This window comes from Archocentrus centrarchus, chromosome 16, assembly GCF_007364275.1.
Source record: "Archocentrus centrarchus isolate MPI-CPG fArcCen1 chromosome 16, fArcCen1, whole genome shotgun sequence".
Lineage (NCBI taxonomy): Eukaryota > Metazoa > Chordata > Actinopteri > Cichliformes > Cichlidae > Archocentrus > Archocentrus centrarchus.
The window spans coordinates 25,976,161-25,996,469 of record NC_044361.1 but is presented as its reverse complement, the minus strand read 5'-3'; the positions used below and the strand labels follow the sequence as shown (position 1 = coordinate 25,996,469).

The following is a 20,309-nucleotide window of genomic DNA, read 5'->3' as shown; positions in this document are numbered from 1 at the left end:
CTTGATGTCATCCATGTACAGGAGGTGGCTGATGGTTGCTCCATTTTGTAGTCAGTATCCATAGCCAGTCTTGTTGGTGATCTGGCTGAGGGGATTCAGGCCTATGCAGAGCAGCAGTGGGGACCGAGCATCTCCTTGGTAAATCCTGCACTTGATGATGACTTGTGCAACTGGTTTGAAGTTGGCCTCTAGTGAGTTCTTGATGAAGGCTCTTAGGGTCCTGTTGATCTTGTGTAGTTCTAGGCATTCCAGGATCTGTGTGTGGCATCAAGTCATAGGCTTCCTTTGAATCAATCCAGGCAGTGCACAGGTTGGTCAGTCTAGTCCTACAGTCTCAAGTGACTGCTCTATCTACCGGTAGCTGGTGTTTTACTCCCCTGGTATCTCCGCCAATTCCTCTCTGGGCCCTGCTCATGCATTGTGCCTGCTCATCTTAGCTGCTATGATACCTGACAGGAGTTTCCATGTTGTACTGAGGCAGGTTATTGGCCAGTAGTTGAATGGGACCTGTCACTTCTGGGGGTCCTTGGGAATCAGGACTGTCCGGCCTTCAGTCAGCCATTCTGGGTGTGTCTTAGCCTCTAGCAACTGGTTCATTTGTGCTGCCAGGTGCTCATGGAGTGCAGTTAGCTTCTTTAGCCAGTAGGTGTGTATGATATCAGGGCCTGGTGCTGTCCAGCTCTTCATATATGAGACTCTTTCTTGGATATCTGCCACTGTGATGGTTACTGGATACTGTTCAGGAAGGTTGCTGTGGTCTGCTCTTAGATCCACTAGTCATTGAGCATTGGTGTTGTGTGTTGCATCCATCTCCCATATGCTCTTCCAGTATTGTGCCTTCTCCAGCCTTGGTGGGGGGTGCTGTTCTCATATTATTCCCCTGCCACTGAGAGTACACCTTGGATGGTTTAGTGGAGAACATCTGGTTTATTCTCCTGGCTTGTATCTCTCTGATATATCTCTTCAGGCAGTTAGCCAAGGCTGTGAGTCTTTGCTTAGCAGTCCCTAAGGCCTCAGGTATGGACAGCCTGTCGTACTTCTTAGGCACCCCTTTCGACAACTGTGATAGTTCCCTTGATCTTAGCCTCTATTTGTCTTTTCCATGGAGGGTACTGCTCCTTGTGGCTTATAGCCAAGCATCTCAAGGATCACCGCTGCTGTGGTATAGATCAACTGATTGGTTTCAGTGATGGTCAAATGGTCAACTTTCAGAGGGTACTTCACGTAGTCTTGATAGTCTGCTTCGAGGGGTCTTCCATCTTATTTTTCAGGTCAGCTGCTCTGGTATTCAGCATACTAGTTGTTATTATTATTGGGGCTTGGTACCCAATCTCGGAGTGTGGGGATGATGATATCTCCCCCCTGACCTGTTGTCCTGGCTTCCCCTTGCTGTAGCATGGGTTGTACTTTGTCAGTATGTAGTTGCAATAGCAGTTGCTTCTTTTGTATGTTGGAACACAGAGCTATGAGTTGTTTCGATGTCAGTCTGGATGTTGGGGGTTGCAGAATTCATAGGTCCCACATCCTCTTCATGTAACCCCTTTCACTGGGATTACATGTGCAGTAGCATTCCAACAGTCCAAAAGCGTACTTAATACTGATCTACCTTTTGCAGTTTTCCACTTTATTCTTAGTTAATGTTGATTTTCAGTGAAGACACTCCGATGCACACATATTTAGTATCCTAATATTTTCTTGTAAAAAAAAAAAAAAAAAAAAAAAAAAAAAAAGCGCTCACAAGACACTGGTTGCTCCCTGAATCCCCCACAATTCAACAGTGGATAGATATTTTAAATGATATTTATATTATGGAAATGATTATTTTTTCACTCTGGCTTAAGAAAAATTTGTTTATTAAACTGTGGGATTAGTAGGTCAAATATGTTAAGCCTATAAAGCCAGATTTCATGGAGGTGTTATGTGAATGACGATGTGAATTGTCCCCCCCCCCCCCCCCCCCCCCCCCTTTTCTTACCCTTTCTTGTCTTCCAGCTCCCTCTGAAAAACTCTTTGTGCATTATGGGAGAGATAAAGTAATAAAGTTTTTCTGTAAAAACCCTGTGGATATGAGGATATGACATTGTGCTAGTTTGGTTATTTGCCTTATAAATATAAATATAATATAAAACTGCCAAATTATCAACATAGTTTAGTGAAAAGTGCATGTTTTAGGGTTTGGAATAAGTTTGTTCAGATACTGAAAGAAATGTCATTTATTTTTCATCATTATTTTAGTTTAATCATTTATTCATTTTAGTTAAAAACAAAACAAATTTCAATACAAAAAACAAATCTCATAAAATGAAAGGAAGCAGATAGAAGAAAAAATCTTATAATCTCTGCCCCTATTTAACAAAAAAACATATGCATACACACATATACACATATTATTATCTGCATGAGATTTATTGGCAGTTCATTTTATAAACAGAAGATAACACTTAGATCAATATGAAAATTAAAATGTCCATTGGGGAGGGTTTGGTATTTCACCCAAACATTTAGCAAAATTAATAACGTATACAAAACCGAGGGATGGATAACATTTTTTTAAATCTGTGCAACGTTGGCTTTGTTCCATAGGTGGATTTTTGCTCGGGGGCTTGCCTTGGCAGTTTCCATTTCTCCACTGTGGCACACTCGCCAAGCGTCAGTGAATTCCACTGAACAGTTCAAGTTGAGATTTGCCCGTAACAGTCTGTGTTGCAACACTATCAAATAACTTTCACTTTTGTTTTTTCCATTTTCATAGTCGATGTGCTGTTGAAGGCAGTGGGAGACACTCCTATAATGAAAACAAAGAAGTGGGCAGTGGACAGGGGGAGAACGGTTCAGTCTCTTTCACAGTTCATATCTCGCTTCCTCAAGCTTGATGCCAGTGAACAACTAGTAAGCATGACGCTTTTCTGCCAGCTTATTAATTTCTAAAATCATATCATAGACATGATTTCCACCATGATAACTGAATCTTTCTCTTCCCAGTTCATCTATGTTAACCAGTCTTTTGCCCCCTCACCGGATCAAGAAGTAGGGGTCCTCTTTGATGTGAGTATATGTACAGTTTTAAATGTGGCAACATAGACATACAGTTTATCAGCAAACTGTTACCTTTTATTTAATTAATTTAACAAAGGTAACATCAAATTGTTAAAATAACCCCAAATAAATAAAAACATTAGTATCAGCTAAGAATTTTACAAATTGGTGCATTCCTACCTGTGATTCAGTTTGAACTGGACTTAATTCTACATAAAGCTTTTAAGCCACACATTAATCTTGACAGTTATTCCTGATGTAACTGTAAGCAGCCATCAGGCTGTTAGAAGAGAGCTCAACTGTTTGAAATCTAAATCCTATCAGTGTATCCTGCAAAACTCGGAGAATCCAAACACCCTGGCATTTTCTTACTTGCTGAGATAAATGTGTTAGCTGGCTAGGTTAACTACCACCTTACTGGAGTAGTAAATTGGCCTTCACTGAAATATTACAGAAGTAGCGCGAGTGTCAGGCAGATGGATAAATACTTTATTGATCCAGAAGGAAATTACTGTACATCCGTATATTTTTGGACACATTTTTTGCCCCTGTACGCCAGCTTGATGGAATTTAAATTATAAATAAGGGATTGGAGTGCAGACTTTCAGCTTTAATTTAAGGGTTATTGTTTTTGTTGTTAAAGAATTATAGCCATTTTTATACACAATCCCCTATTTTCAGAGGCTCAAAATTAATACTTGGATGAAAATGCTTTGAAAATCTCGTCTGAAGTCCAGAAGCCACAGGCATCACTAAATGCTGCATTTCCTTCCTTGAGATGCTCTGCTAGGCCTTTACTGCAGTCTCCTTCAGTTGCTGCTTGTTTGTTGGTCTTTCTGCCTTCAGTTATATATTTAATAACTGAAAAGCACGTCTATGTCTAGTCTAGTCTAATCTGGCCTTGTTTTTTAATCTAAGTCGTTTGCATGTTGTTATAATTCCTCTGTGTTTCCATTCATGAAGGCAGCTCTTGTTTGCAGACTTTGACAATGATACACATTTATCCACTTTAGTTGTCTTCTGTGGTTTCTCAGGCCTTGTGGTATTACTGAGCTGACCAGTGTGTTCCTCCTTTATTTATTTATTTTAAATAATGTACCAGATTGTTGATTTAGCGACTTCTAAAGTTTTTGCTGTCTCTCTGATAGCGTTACTTTGTTTTTTTCAGCCTAATGATGGCTTCCTTCACTTGCACCAACATCTATTTGGAATCTACTCCAGATCTTTTATCTACTTAATTTGTCATTAAACAGCGAGGGAACAGGCCTCACCGCGTGAGACTGATTTACTTCTGAATCTCTGAAAATGGGGGCCTGTGTGTAAAAATGGCTGTAATTCCTAAGCAGTTGATGCAACACTTCTGTTAAACTTTTGTTAGGAGTCTGCACTCCAGTCACATCTTGTTTGATTTAAAATCCACTGTGTTGGTGTACAGAGGCAAATTTACCAACAAAAATAGTGTCAATGTCCAAAACCTCATGGAACTGACTGTACCAGTAAGTTCAGCCTGTGTGACTGGATGGGTCATGCAGAGCTTCTACCAGCAGAGGGGGCAATAAGAAAAGTTTTCTGTGACATAATCTAAAAATCCTTGACCGCTGATTAGTGCCTTAATAAATAACAGTAAAAACATCAAAGTCTAGAAGTCACAGTGGTCAGCTGATCACCCCTCTGCTCTCACTGACAGATCAATATCTAGCTAAAGGTCTTTTCTGATGTCATGTACAACAACAGTTAACACTGATTTTTTTTTTTTTTTTTTGGTGTGTGTGTGTGTGTGTGTGTGTGTGTGTGTGTGTGTGTGCGTGCGTGCGTGCGTGCGTGCGTGCGTGTGTGTGTGTGTGGTTTTGGTCTTTATTGACAGGTCACTCCTGTTTATGACAGTTTAATTTTAACGTCTTTTCGCCTCCCATTTTGTTTCTCTTTCAGTGTTTTGGAAGCGATGGCAAGCTGATTCTACATTATTGTAAATCTCAAGCCTGGGGTTAACTTTCTACAGCTACATGTTCCCCTCCTCAGTCCTCGTCCTTCTTAAATTCACCTTCACAAACATGACAACACAATGTTTTTGTTTTTTTTTTTTCTCCTTTGACATTTGCTGTCTTACAGTTTTTATGTACATACACTGTAAATAAATTATTGTGACATAATGTGAAGCTCTTTGCACTTTTTTTTTTTTTTTTTTTAGGCAACCAAAATGAACAACAAGCACAGTAGGCTCAGGGTTTGGCTTTGCATACTGCTGGTGCTGATTTGGGACAATGTGTGTAAGGTACTGTAATGTTAATAAAAAATACAAAAATACAAAAAAAGGAAGGAAAGAAAAGGCTGTAATGCAGTGGAACTTAAACTGCTGATTAAAGTTTGGGGAGATGTAGCAAAGGCCACCAGTGAAAAGGGACAGACACAGGAAGAGAGGGGGCACTATAGTAACAGATGGACTTAGAGGGATTACATGATTCAGGATGGGTTTGTGACATAAATTCCCAAGAAAGACAGTAAAGCGAGTAGAGTGGCTTGGAGACAGACATGCAGTCACTCCATCAGTTCGCATCTCCATCAGAGGAGGATTACACGGGGCGTGCACCTGGAGAGGTAAGGGCCCACTGATGCTCATGCAAGGAGGAGGGAAACTGATGTACAGAGAAAAGCTGAAGAGGGTAGGGTTCAAGATGGAGCAGCTGAACTAAAGTTGTGGAGGATCTTTTTGATTAAGGGCTTTTGAAGAAGGCAGATAAGCACACTAAGTTTGCTGCAAGAAGGGAAATGGCAGTGAAACATGTTTTACCATGGTAGTTACTTCATGATGGACATGATAGACGACAGAGGACGAGAACAAGGTCTGGTAGGTGTTTGAATTATTTTAAAATAATTCAGTTTGAAGTGTTTTTTGGATTGTTCTTCAGCAATTACATAAATATATAATTCCTCTAGGTAATGTTTACAAGAAGCTAAATAGATCTACTAATTACATTTGAGTATTTCTTATGCTTAGTCATTTATGATCAAATACTGAATAATTTGTTTGGATCGATGTCTGCAAAAATCAAGCAAGCTGGGAAATTACACATCAGCTAGTTACTGACAAATAAAGGCTGAAAATAATTGTCATAGGAACAACTGAGGTGCTCCCTATGTTGACTTTACTTGGATCTTTCAGAGAGATTTGTAATTGACCATCCACATATTTTAATTATGAATGCAGTTAAATGAGGAATATTTGTCAAGATAGAGCAACCTGTTGGTGCATTTTATAATCAATATGACATGTTTATATTGAATGAACATCAATTTTTTTGTGAGATTAAAAATAGTTGTTTCTAATCTTACCAAAATCGACTTCAATTTGTATTTGGGTTATAAATGTGCATACCCACAGACTTGCTGTGAGGGCAGCACAGTGGTTAGCACTGATACCTCACAGCAAGAAGGAACTGGGTTCAAATCCACCTTCTGTGGCGTTTGCATGTTCTCCCTGTGTCTGCATGGGTACTCCAGCTGCCTCCCACAGTCCATGGACCTGCAGTTAGTGAGGTTAGGTTAATTGGTGATTCTAAATTGCCCATAGGTGCGAATGGTTGGCTGTCTAGCTGTCTCAGCCCTACGACAGACTCGCAGCCTGTCCAGGGTGTACCCTGCCTCTCGTCTTATGGCAGCTAGGATAGGCTCCAGCCCCCCTGCAGCCCTGAATTGGATACGCGGAAGAAAACGGATGAATGGATTTAGCAAAATCCAGAGTAGTTCATCCTGTACCCTAAGTGTAATGATCACACATATGCTCATAGTGTTACCATATTTATCACAAAGTCATGACTGAAGAGTAATGTTCTGTTTATCTACATGGTTAAAAACAACAAAAAAAAAGTGATGGTAATGATAAAAAGACTAAGCTTCCTCTTTGATTCTATTTTGCCCACCTAGTAGAAATTCTGTCATGTTTACAGTTCATGCCAAGAATAACCACTCACATAAAAAGCATTCTGCTCTCAAAGTGGGGATACTGTCAAAGATAACGTTATGAATATCAGTACCTGGTCACCGTTTGCCATTAAACCATCAGTAACATGCAGAAGTAAACTTGCACTGTGGGTTTGATGTTTCAGTGCTGAATGAATTTATTTGACATCGCTGTCATGGTGACGTACTAAACGCTAATCTAAACAAATAGTGCCTAAAATGTTTGCACAGCACTCTAGCCTTCTGAAAGGACTGTGTGAAAGAACTCACTGCAGCTATTTATGAGCCTCCTCTTCCAAGCTTCTCCCAGCAGAAACTGTAACTTCATTTTCAGCAGTATAGATAACAGAAATCATGCTCAGGGATGAGTGATGTGCTAAATTCACCTGGTTTAATCTGTGTTGTGTTTCAGGGGCTGTGAGCTGACAGGGGGGGACATTGGATGAGAGAAAGATTGGCAGCAGACATGGTCAAAGTGTACTTCACACTAAAACACACCTAACACAGATTAAAGCAGATTTTCAGGGATTACATGTAAAATTTCATTTAGATTTGTGGCTTATCCATAATTTCATCAAAAAAAGTAATCTAGTGTTTTGCTTACTTCCATCTTGCCTTCCACTTAAGGCCCAAAGTTCATAATGAGCGGCAGGCTCAGGCCTGAGTGTGTTAATCAGGAAGCACAAAGATGTTAGCCTGGGTCACAGGAGAACACACATTACTTAGCCTTCCATAACCCCCCCCCCCCTTTAAACAGCTGGAGGACTTATGTGACCTCAGGCAGTGGCTCAGAGTGTAAAGTTAGATTTCATCATATGGGCAACTTGGTTTTATCCTCTGTGTGCTCGCTTCAACAATTTAATTTAACTTTTTTTTTTTTTTTTAACAAAGTAATAAGTTGAAATGTCTTTGATCTCCTCTTTATACAAATTTTAGCAATAAATTCTAGTATTTGTAAAATGCTTTTTTGATACAGTCGCACTGATCTAATACACACAAAAGGGTCTACAAGCATTGATTTCAGCGAATGCATGTCCATATCTGTTCCCACAGGGATCAATAGCAACTCATATTGAAGCAGTCAGGGCAACAAATTGTAATATCCTGGCATCCCACTGTTCTCTCCCACTGTGCCCAAATCAGCCACCTAAATCTCCTCTTGTTCATTTTTTTACTCCTTCTGTCTCTCTTTCCCACATGTATCAACTTCCGAGCATCTTGTCATGCTCCCTGCTCTCTCATTTTCTTTATCTTCCTCTCTGTTAATCCCACTGACTTTACAATATCGTTTCTCATCTGTTTTCTTATCATCTGTCTTTACTGTTACATCACGTTTATATTTGTTTTCCATTTAAACCTGGCAGCTCATAACCTCTTAAAACCCCCGCAAAGCATCTGTCCCACCCTCTCATCTCCATCCGTGACTGCTGTCATACCCTCTGTGCTGCTATTCCCGAGTGCAGTGTCCCCTTCTGTCCCCTGTTTGCCTTACTTTCACCCTCCTCTCTCTCGGTCTGGCCCCGCCTGTGCCTCCTTTTTCTCCAGTGTGGCCATGCTGGAGCGTATGTCCCGTCGCTCTCGCTCCCTGCTCTCCCTCACCTTGACCACTTTAGCCCTAGCCCTCTCCATCCTGGCCCTCTGCACCTCCTACTGGTGTGAGGGCACTCACAAGGTGGTCAAGCCCCTCTGCCTGTCGCCTGTCAAAATGAAGAACTGTGGTCAGAACAACAGCGAGCCTTACACCACAGGTAGGAAATGGAACACATCCAAAGGTGTTTTGTATTTCATTGTTTCATTTACTGTTAATTTATTGAAAGTTTGCTTACAGTGCTGTGAATAAGTATTTTGCCCCTTCCTCATTTCTTAGCTTTCTGCAAATGTGTCAAACAAACTCTAATATTAGACAAAGATAACCCGAGTAAATAGAAAATGTAGTTTTTAAATGATGATTTCATTTATTAAGAAGAATCTAAACCTACCTGGCTCTCTGTGAAAAAGTAACTGCCCCCCCGTTAAATCATAAATTAACTGTTTCTGAAAAGCTTCAATTTGACTAGCCACACCCAGACCTGATTACTGCCAGACCTGCTCAAAAAATCACTTTAATAGAACCTGTCTGACAAAGCGAAGTAGGCTAAAAGATTTCAAAAAGCATCACATCATGCCACGGTCTAACGAAACTCAAGAAGAGATGAGAAACAAAGTCACTGACATCTGTCAGTATGAAAAGGGTTACAAAGCAATTTCTAAGGCTTTGGGACTCCAGTGAACCACGGTGAGAGTCATTTTCCACTAATGGAGCAAACTTGGAACAGTGGCGAACCATCCCAGGAGGTCACAGAAGAGCCCAGAACAACAGCTAAATAACTGCAGGCCTCACTTGTCTCAGTTAAAGTCAGAGTTCATGATTCAACAGTAAGAAAGAGACTGGGCAAAAATAGCATCTATGGGAGAGTTCCAAGGAGAAAACCACTGCTGACCAAAAAGAACACAAAGGCTCAACTCACAAAAAAAAAAAAAAAAAAGCATCTCGATGAGCCATCCACAAGACTTTTCAGAAAATATTCCGTGGACTAATGAGACAAAGGTTAAACTTTTTGGAAGGTCTGCATCCTGTTACATGTGGAGTAAAACTAACAGCATTTCATAAAAAGAACGTCATACCAAGAGTGAAACGTGGTGGTGGTGGTGGTGGTAGTGTGATGGTCTGGGGCTGCTTTGCTGTTTCATCACCTTGATGGAGCCATGAATTCTGTTCTCTACCAGGAAATCCTGAAGGAGAACGAGCGACCAGCAGTTCATTCAGGTTATGCAGCAGGACAATTATCTGAAGCGCACAGCAAGTCCACCTCTGAATGGCTCAAAAAAAAAACAAGAAAGGAAAAAAAGAAGGTTTTGGAGTAGCCTAATCAAAGTCCAAACTCAGATCAAATTGAGATGCTTTTGCATGACCTTAAACAGACCATGCATGAAAACCCTCCAGGGTGGCTGAATTAAAACAAGTGATGTGAAAGACTCATTGCCAGTTATCGCAAACACTTAATTCTTGCTGCCAAGGGTGGCACCACCAGTTATTAGGTTTAGGGGGCAGTTACTTTTTCACACAGGCCCAGGTAGGTTTGGAAAGCTTTTTTTCCTTAATAAATAAAATCATTATTTAAAAACTGCATTTTTAAAATTTATTTGGGTTATCTTTGTCTAATATTAAAGTTGTGTGACAAATATGAAAAAGAGAAGGAAAAAAAAAAGAAATCACGAAGGGGGCAAATATTTTTTTTAACAGCTCTGTGTTTGGACTGCTCTTTTTACTGTTACTGAATAACCTTTAACCTTCCAACGTGCACCTGCTCATTTATGCTTCTGATTGTGTGTTTTGCACATTAACAATATTTTATTATACAGACATTATGCAGAAGTTCTGTGAGGCTTTATTTTGAATATGTTAAAATAATACAACATGATAAAAAAAAAATACGGAAAATAATCATCATAATAAATAATAATGTTAAAAAAAAAAGGAGCAGAAAGAAGCATATGTTTATTTAATCCCATCCATTCGGCACAAGTTCAATTACTATTCAAGTAAACTTTAACTGAGCAAGACGCTTGGTCCAAACACTAATCCCATCTTATGTCAGCATAATGTATAGTGTAGTTTTGAAATAGTATCACTAAAACTTTTGGACGTAAGCAGAAATTCAGTGTCATAGTACATCTTCCTTTGACCTTTAGAAAGAAGAAGGATAAATTTACATAAAATAGGGAACTATGTGGAAATACTTATGCTTCACTCTAGTGTACAGGAGTATTTGAGAACATCAAGTTTTGACTTGGCCTTTTTTTTTTTTTTCCTGCTGAACTGAAAACAACTGCAGTATAGCTGGTCATAAATATACTGGTGACTAATATGCTGCAACATGTTCACAGACGTGACACAATTTGCAAAATTTGCTGAATTTATTCTTTCTTGTGAACAATTATTTTGGCATTTGGCCTTTTGAAGAGTGGGATTATTTGAAAGTTTTATCTGTAACTAGCAATGGACCACCAATCAGCCACAAGTTTACGACACACCTGCAAAACAAACATATCGTCTTGCATTGTTTCCTAACTCAGTCCAAAGGGATAAATTTTAACTCCATTCTTTTCTGGAGCTTTTAACTTGATCTCCTTGACAGCTTCATGTAAAAGAGATGGAGTTTGTTTACTGATTAAACTTAGTTTGCTGAAAAAGAAAGCTCTGCAAAAATCCAGCAGGTGGACTCGTAGGTGAAAGCATGTTTTTAAAATTTGAACCTTCATGCTTAGATGCTTTTCGAGGCTGTGCTTTGAATTCTAAGTTAAATGTTACCCAGAGAATTCAAATCCATTCCTCAGGCGCACTGAGATTGTTTGCGGTGCTCGATCGGCTTGCAAAATAAAGTAGATGAGGCTTTCTGACATTGAACTGTTAGAAAGCAATTGTCCTCATTTTTAATCTCTTTCCCCCCCCCAATACCTTTGGTTCACAGTGGACTCAGTTATGGCTTAGTATTAATCTGTGGGGTGTGAGGTTGCTTATAAAGGTTTAATCGAGGTTGACGCTGATGCTGTCCTGTGGTCTTTATTTTCTCAACAGATATGCTTAATCCACATGGAGATTAACAACTTTTATTGCATAAAACAATCAACTTTGACACTACATGTGCTTTGTCAACGTGCACAGGAATATTCCATTTTACTATACGCAGTGTGTGGTTTTAAAACTCTCCCTTATGCTTCTAAACCTGAGAAACAAATGTGTTTGGCACCACAGCATGAACACTGACAAGGCTGCATGCATACAGAGGCTTGCTGATTTTGAGGGAAGAGTATAGCAGGATTTTTGTGTTTACCATCAACCTTTCTCTTCTGTAAAAGACATACTTTTATATTTTTACCCCTCAGTTTGATATCCAGCATATCACCGTCTAAGTCCCTGGAATGTGTTTTTGTCCTTTGTGTTCTCACTGCCTTTTCATTTCATTTCTGACAATCAGTGGATCAGCTGTTAATGCTCGTGCCTCACAGACAAGATGCCCTGTGAAAATGTTTGCATCATATGGCTCACATGAGAAACAACACAGAGACAGAATGTCCATCTAGTGAATGCTGGCTTATACTCTAACCACAGGCTACATTAACCAAATTAAGAATAAGCAGGTGCAAACTCGAACCTTAAATCTGCTTTTCTCACTGTCATCCTCTCAGAGAGTCCCACTCAGAACCCCTACAACCGCACGCTATCTCCGGCCAGGAGAGAGGAGTTGGCTAAGATCAGACAAAGGCAGCTGGCCAACGCCGTCCACTACATATGGGAGACAGGGGAAGACAAGTTTGCTTTTAGATACTTCCACACTGGCTTCTGGGAAAGCTGTGAAAAACACAGTGACGGTAAGAGACACTCTTTGGCTCGATCACAACAATGGCTGATTTTTGGCTGAGGTTTGGTTTCAGCTTAATGACATTGCTTGTTCATCAAAGTTAATGTTTTTTTTTTATCTTCTTCATTCATCATCAAAATTTTATCCTTAAATCGTGACTCTTTTTTTTTTGGGCAGGGGAGAAATGTCGCAGCTTTATAGACTTAACTCCAGGAGAAACACAAGGTGAGCTGTGAACTGATCGACTCCTACTTTAACACCTACATATTGCAAATTGATTAAAGGTTAGTTCGCGACAGTATACTCATTCTGTTGTTGACATATTGCAGGTGTGCTCTGGCTATCTGTTATTTCTGAGTTTACATACATCGGTCTGCTGGGGATGGGCTTCTTACTGATGTGGCTGGAAGTTTTGTGTTCCCATAAAGAGATGCACTCACTAAAAATCAATGCCTATGCAGCTATCTGCACTGTGCTGTCAGGTGAGACCCAGTGTGTCACTCAGTTTTACATTATTTTGTTAATTTCACCAACTTCATATCCGCCTTCTCTATATTCAGCTATTATATTTTTTGCATGGTCCTCTGAGCTCCCTCTTTTTTGCTGAATAATTTTATCTGTTTCACCTCCTGTGCAGGTCTTCTTGGGATGGTGGCACACATGATGTACACCACAGTGTTTCAAATGACAGTTATTGTGGGCCCGAAAGATTGGAGGCCTCAATCCTGGGACTACGGCTGGTCATTTGCGTAGGTGGCCGATAGCATTGAAACCTTTATCGGGACTTAAAATTTCACCATGAGCTTTGTCTTTTCTCCTAACTATTTTAAATTCTCTGCATCTAGTCTTGCCTGGGTGTCCTTCAGTTGCTGTATGGGGGCAGCTGTCGTCACACTCAACTCCTACACAAAGACCATCATCGAGCTTCGCCGCAGACAGAGACTCCGTTTAGAGGAAGCAAGAGCCGCCGCTCACGCCCCATCCTATGACGAGGTCGTCCCAGGGGGAGGGCTCTACTCCATCAGTGGCCTATTGCAGTGTCCAGATGGGATGATTGATGTGGCGTGGGCTCCAAATGGCAGCGTAGTTGGAGTGGGAAATGGGGATGTACCAACGCTGGTTTTAGTAGGAGGATGTGGGCCAGAGGGGTGTGAGGACTGTGAGAGAGAGATGGATGAGATGGAGGAGACAATGGACCGAGTTGATTCACCTTGTTAGGGAATCAGTAACACATATCAACTTAAAGGGCTGAAAAGCTGAAAAGGGAAGACACTATAACCAAGGTGGAGACGGTCAATGTAAGCAAACACATCCTTTTTTTCATGTTGTCCACATTGACTTTGTGTGAACATGGGATGTACTGATCAGGCTTAAGGCCCAAAGAAATCCACACATATCAAAGTGTTAAGCCTACAATGTATGTGTCTGCATATGTATCTCACTCACATGCAAGCCTGCATTTTTTGGGTATTTCTCAGTGCCTCATAGTAGGAACGTAAATGTATGACTGTATTTGTAAAGGCAACGAAACGCTTCCTCTATTTTTTTGTTTATATATTAACATGACAACCATCATGTGATCAATTCATTTCAGAGGATGATGTTTGTATTCCCAAAAGAACAGCCAGTTCTACAGAGAAAATACACATTTTATTTTCTGCGTGTTACAATAAAGGTCTTCCTTCTCTGGTTAGAAACTTTTAAGAGATACAGAATTTTGAAGCAATGCATGTATACCAGAAGCTACTACAAACACAGCCTCTCTGGAGATGCACAGACAAACCCATAGAGATGGAAAGATTACAGAGATTTTGAAAAGTCTGCTCCCTGATGTTGAACAGAAGATTATGTGTAAACCAGTAATCCCGAGTTGGATGGAGAGGAGGAGGAACAGAGGGAGGAGAGTGAAGCAAGAGAGGAGCGGCTTGTGGGGGGTCAGAATGAAAGTTGGAAAGAAATGCAGAGACACACACACACACACACACCCACAAATATCTGCAACATTAAAACACCAGTTTCAAGGAAACAATGGTGTACAAACGTGCATTAAGCTCCTGTTATATATTATGTTTCACATAAAATTGTATAGGTAACATTGTTTTTCTTACAAATGCCAAAAAAATTACTTAAATTTACCTTTAATATTTGTAGGTTATACATTTGAGATAATCTTGGATTTACTGTCTGGGATTAATACAACAGAAAATTTAAAACCTAGAGTGCAAATTTTATCAACCACTAGCATTATAATGTACAGTGTGTTTCTAGGTCAAAGGAGATTTTATTGTTTTCCAGGAGAGAAAGATAAATGGACTTCCAAAGCCCAGATGAATGAGACGATTCTTATTTTATTTTTTTTGAGTAATTTACAATACTGGAGGATATTTCAAATTTCTAACAAAAAAAGTATAACCGGCTAACAATTAAGCATGATACTTACATATGTATACATATGTGTAACACACAAATTTAAAGAAACTGCAGGAATCGTTATTTACATGCAGGGCCTAAGTAATTTAATGAAGAGGATAGAGAAAGCATCTGATACTGAGAGGAGGAAGAGGGAAAAGTATGTTTTAAAAAAAGAAAGTAGTTTAATAATAAAAACAATAAAAGCGGGGAAAGAGGAGGAATATAGGAATAGAGGGAGATTTAATGTTTTACTGGATCGTAGTGGATCAGACGCATTGCATTCTCATTTTCAATCACTCCTGTAATGAACTCTCCTTCAGCCAGTCGATCTGTGAGGGGGAAAGAGAAAGAACTGTTAAAATGAGGAGAAAAATGTTTTTTACACACACACATCAAGCAAGGAGTGTGAGACAACACAAGGATGGATTATGACTGTTGTTATCTAAGAAACATAGTCTTATCTCGTGTGTTTGAGACACAGTAGCATGTGATGTATAACTCAGGATTTTCTTTTTTTTTTTTTTTTTGGCCAGTGACTTGTAATAAAGCTTGCATGACACAAGTGATCCTATAAGTGAGGACTTGCCCCCAGGTGGATTAATACTTGTATTACTGTTAAGCCAAACAGCTGATTGTAAAATGTAATCTTCCCCACAGGATGTTGGAACATCAGCCGAAGAAAGGTAGCAGGAGCTTTCACTGATATTATCTCTCTCTAACCAGAAGTACAATATATTACGACACCTCTTACCATTGTCTTTCTTTTCAAAGTAACCCCACAGCTTCTTGGCTCGCTTGTCAGGTGTGTTTTCATCCTCTGGTAGTTTGCAGTGGTCCTCTTTGGGGATCAGCTTAAACAAGGCCTGAGAGGGGGTTGGGTATAAAATGGATAGTAATGCTGCATCATTTCTCTCATCTGCACAGTACATAAAACAGATGGATACAGACCAAAGAGTATGTAAGCAGAAGGAAAACCAAGCAAGCTCACAGCATTCTTTGGTTAATTAATGTCTTGTGCATATTTGGAGTTATTGGTGTTGAAGAGAAAATGGGCATGCCAGTACTTTTTTTTTTTCATGAGGATTGTCTATTGTTCTGATTATCGATGCCACTGGTGAATTTGGTTGGATATAAAATTAGAAATTCTCAAATGCTAACTAACCTTTCTCCCACATAAGCCCAGTCCTGACTGACCGAACATCAGTTTCTAAACAGTAGTCATTATCCTTTTGTTACAAATAGATAAATAATCAAACAAGCTGCAGCGTTTCTTGTCATCTTTCAGAGATGGCTGATCTGCAGTGGGCTAAATGACTAGCTGACTGTGCACTTTAGGTTCAGGCCTTTAAGTTGGTGTCCCAGTTAGAGAGGGAGCACTCATCTCCCACATTTAAGACACCTAGATTAACATGGATTAGTGCCAAGACTCAGGCCACAGGCCAAACACCAAGATGTCAGCTCTTTTCCCTGGACGATCCCTCCAATCTTGCCCCTCCTCTGATGCTGTGGTCAGTAGAGTTTAGACATCAGATGGCAAACTAGATATCAAGGTTGTGAACTCACAGAAAGTCATAAAGGGAAACTAATCTTTGGCACTGAAGTACTAGTCTATCAGCGTAGTATAAGTGCTGGCTGTGTTTTTTTTGGGGATATTTCTTCCTTTATCACTTATGTTTTCTAATTTAATACATGTTTTATACATTACATAAGAATAAGAACATAAGAACTTTCTGTAAAATGGAGGCAGGGTATTCCTACAGATCTGCATTTTTGGACCTCTCTCAGCGTTTTACAGACTGGAAAGAGTCCAATCTTATAGTAAGCTTTGGAACTGCTATCAGGGCTTTAAAATGCAGCTATTTTATGCAGCGTACTGTAAACATGGTGCTTATAGACTCAAGCCTGTTGGCCAGGAATTCAATCCCATTACAATGCCAGCTGGATTCTTCGCTGATCTGTCTAAGCCTCTTACAATTCTATATCATTTATCCGAAGAGAGAATATAGAAAAGTGTAAAACCATTTGAAAAAAAAGTGTCTGACATTATTATAATACAGTCTTCAGTCCACAGTGGCAGCCTCACAAGTAAAAGACACTGAATGATGAGTATACTCTTGTCTGGGAGTGGAATTTAAGAGTAGCTCTGCTCAGGAGTAGGACTCCCTATATTGTCAGAGGGCTAAACCTGTAATCACAGAGATTATCAGGAGTTTTAGGCTCATATAGACTGGCTAACAGAGCTACCAATTAGGACTGAGATCTGCATACCATGAGAGGAATGGTAAATTCTCAGTTAACTGCAACACAGCTTTAGTGGATCTTGCAGAACATGGACAAAATAAGGGGATAACCTGACAATATAATCCAGTATTAATGCTGTGTGACCTTAGAGTAGCCATGCCATAGATTTAAACCAATTAAATACAGAGAAAAAAAACAGAAATTTATGTAAGGTTGTTGAGTTGTGTTTTCTTGCATTAGGCCAGTTAATCCCTACATCTCAGTCCCCCGCCTCCCCCGAGGACCACGACTAAGAGAATAGTTTGGAATTCTGATTTTATCTACCGATTATGGTGAAAGAAAAAATAGCACTTTAGTTTTTTGGAAAGATTAATAAAAAGCCAGAATAAGAAAAAAAGATGTATAAATTCATCTCTTTCTGACATGACAAACAATGGTTAGCACTGACTGTTTGCCATCAAACTAGAACCATTAAAGCCACTTATCCATTCATCAGTGTCACCATGCCGTCATGTACTGTCACATAAATCACCCTCACATGGCATATTTCCTTGACTTCTGACTTGGTGATGTATCCGTTCTTGTCTACGTCAAATAGGGAGAAGGCCCACTCCAGTTTTCGGGTTGTCCTCCCAGTGGAGGTCATGTGTAGTGCGATGATGTACTCCTTGAAGTCTAAAGTGCCGTCATCATTGGTGTCAAAGGAGCGAAATACATGTCTCGCGTAGCTCTTAGGATCACTCTCAGGGAAGAAGCGGGCATAGATCTCCTCAAACTCCTCCGGTGAGATGCGTCCTGTCGGACACTGCTTCTGAAAGTTCTCGTACCACTGGGAGATTTCTTCCTCAGTAAATTTTGTGCTGAGTTTGAGGTCCTCCAGGATCTCCTTTGATAGCGCGCTACTGGTTGCATTTCCCATTGTACTTTCTTTTTATTGCCTTAGTAATGTGTTAAGCTGCCTGACTAGTACTTGTCCTGTGCCAAATGACGCTCTTCTTTGTCCAAAATATTACTGCTTACTGGCTTGATGTCTTCTTTTGATGTTAAAAACCAGACAGAAAACTGCAATATAATTTAGAAATGTGATATAATTCACTTGAAAATTTAAACAACTTACTCAGCAGATTCCATTGTCAAAATGTGCAGAAACCTTACCTGTGTGATGTGTGAGCAGATGAAGGTTGGGGAATCGAGTGTCTCTCTCGACACTAAGACAGTGAAAGATATAGGCTCGGGGAGAGAGTACATCTAGGGTAAGTTGACTAGGTTAAGTCTGTTAACGCGGGATTTAAGGGGGATGAGCATCTGACCAAATTGCAACCCCAGATCCTAATTTTGTCAATTGTCTGTTTTAAAAGTCCGGAAAGCTCTAGCATACATCCACATTCCTGATTAATTACTGATAAGCTCTGGGAATTAATTTATGCCTTTTAGTACTGTATCCAGTAATTTAATAGTACTAAATAGCTGAATATGAATTGACAAACAGAACTTTAGTGTCAATTATTCTAGGTTACAGTACCACAGTATCATAAAAACTTTAATGTTACTTTGGTAAACTCACTGACAGGTGAGCAGGTGTTTTCAAGCAAACTGTGAACAAAGTCTCAGGTGGGATTTCAAAGATATCCTAAAATTAGGTCTGCTGTTTCAGTTATGACCTTCAGTGGGTTTAATTGAGCACTGAAAGCCAGTTCACCATCTGTGCAGGCAATTTAAACTCCTTCTGACTCTCACATCTACAGCCAATCCCACTTGCACCCTTAATATCATTGTCACTGCCGACCCTCCCTGTGCACAGCCTCCTTCCTGTCCTACATGACCTCCAGTATCGCCCTCTTTGAGTGACACTTCTATCTCTATTTTAGGCATATTACTTATTTTTTTATGTTTCTGGTTGTATGAATTTTCATATTAACATTATTAGTCCCAGACATGACTTGCATTCCCTTTTCTCTGCCTAAAGTGCTATCCTGTTTTAAAGGCTTTCTGAATTACACATTGATAAAACACACACATAAACTGATCACCTGTATTTTTTTACATTTCTACATTAATTGTCAACAGCTATCCTCTCATTGGAGCCTATCTGGTAATTATCAGCACATCAAACTCACTTCATGACACTTTGGCTGGCACATTTACGTCATTAGTCTGTTTACTTTGTGTCTGCATTGATTAGCGCTAAAGTATTATCTTGATTGTCTTAAGTGTTGTTTTAGACCAGCACAGCATGTGTAAAGGAGACTTCATGAGTTATACATATGTACAAGAAATATACATAAACAGCAGAGATTAAATCAGCACGCGCTTATTATATGTAGGATATGTATTTCTCTGTGTGACAATCAGTTCATTGTTTGTTTACTCATTTGATCACTGAGTCTATCGGTTGGATTAGTTAAGCCCCGCCTTCGCCCACACAAGCCAGAGAATAGCCAATTACCCTCGTCTTCATCCTATAAGGGTGGCGGTCAACTGACTTACGGCTTCTCTACAGAACAATCCCTGACATGTGATCTCTAATTGCTAATTGCTCAAGCGAGGATTTGTGGCTACTCTTGAGATGTTTTCCACTTGTGGAGAGAGTGTGTAAAGATACCTGTATCATGGGTGTTTGGCTAGTTAGCATAATGATAGGTCTGACAGTGTGGGAAATTTATGACAGAATTTCTAACACTGCTGTGCAATATTATATATGTATTTCTTTTGAAGGCAGGAAAATGTGTTAAACAGTAAAGTAAATAATGAAAGGTGAAAGTTTTATCAGTAGTAGAAAACAACACAGCTATAAATATCCCCAATTAGGTCAGTCACAACCTCCTAGTTGGCAGCATTATATGGTATTAATGGACTGTATCAAGCTTCACCTGTGTTACAGCATTAACCTGTGAAACGTCAGCATTGACGTACTCTATAAATCTGTAACACTTAATGTGTCAATGAGGGACCAGCTTTATTTATTACTATCTGCATTTGGTAACATAGCTCTGAAACAAAGCTGTTTGCAAATTAAACTTGCATAATTTGAATTTGTGATTACCTATAAATCCATTTTAATATAGACAGGCCTATGTTTAAAATTCCCCAATGATATTTCAAAGTTGAGTACAAGTCAAAAGTTTGAAATTTAAGAACACCGAGGAAATAATTTGAGAAAAAGGAATGCAGAACAGGAAAACGTTTAAATAAAAAAAAAAAAAAATCCATTCTCAATCCAAACAATGCCTTGGTGGGACACAACTCAAATCTTAAGACTGA

At 39.6% G+C, this 20,309-nt stretch overlaps 3 protein-coding genes across 3 annotated transcripts in view; 2 read left to right on the top strand and 1 right to left on the bottom strand.

The window, feature by feature from the left end:
* The window catches only part of atg12 (ATG12 autophagy related 12 homolog (S. cerevisiae)), an 8,139-nt gene extending 2,953 nt beyond the window's left edge, over positions 1–5,186 (top strand). Inside the window, exons 2-4 of the mRNA XM_030748958.1 lie at positions 2,753–2,889; positions 2,983–3,045; positions 4,966–5,186. Of these exons, the coding sequence (XP_030604818.1) occupies positions 2,753–2,889; positions 2,983–3,045; positions 4,966–5,025 (260 nt within the window). The 3' untranslated portion in view covers positions 5,026–5,186. The remainder of the gene's footprint in view (positions 1–2,752; positions 2,890–2,982; positions 3,046–4,965) is intronic.
* Positions 5,187–5,588: 402 nt separating this feature from the next.
* Positions 5,589–14,099, top strand: LOC115793815 (germ cell-specific gene 1-like protein). The gene is made up of 7 exons (XM_030748951.1): positions 5,589–5,881; positions 8,047–8,741; positions 12,223–12,405; positions 12,573–12,620; positions 12,725–12,877; positions 13,033–13,144; positions 13,241–14,099. Exons 2-7 carry the CDS (start codon positions 8,546–8,548, stop codon positions 13,611–13,613), a joined length of 1,065 nt encoding a protein of 354 aa, XP_030604811.1. The 5' UTR covers positions 5,589–5,881; positions 8,047–8,545; the 3' UTR covers positions 13,614–14,099.
* Positions 14,027–18,362, bottom strand: LOC115793819 (visinin-like). Its single transcript, XM_030748956.1, has 4 exons — positions 18,204–18,362; positions 17,587–18,110; positions 15,559–15,670; positions 14,027–15,136 (listed from the first exon to the last, which is right to left on the bottom strand). Exons 2-4 carry the CDS (start codon positions 17,965–17,967, stop codon positions 15,048–15,050), a joined length of 582 nt encoding a protein of 193 aa, XP_030604816.1. The 5' UTR covers positions 17,968–18,110; positions 18,204–18,362; the 3' UTR covers positions 14,027–15,047.
* Positions 18,363–20,309: the final 1,947 nt, after the last annotated feature.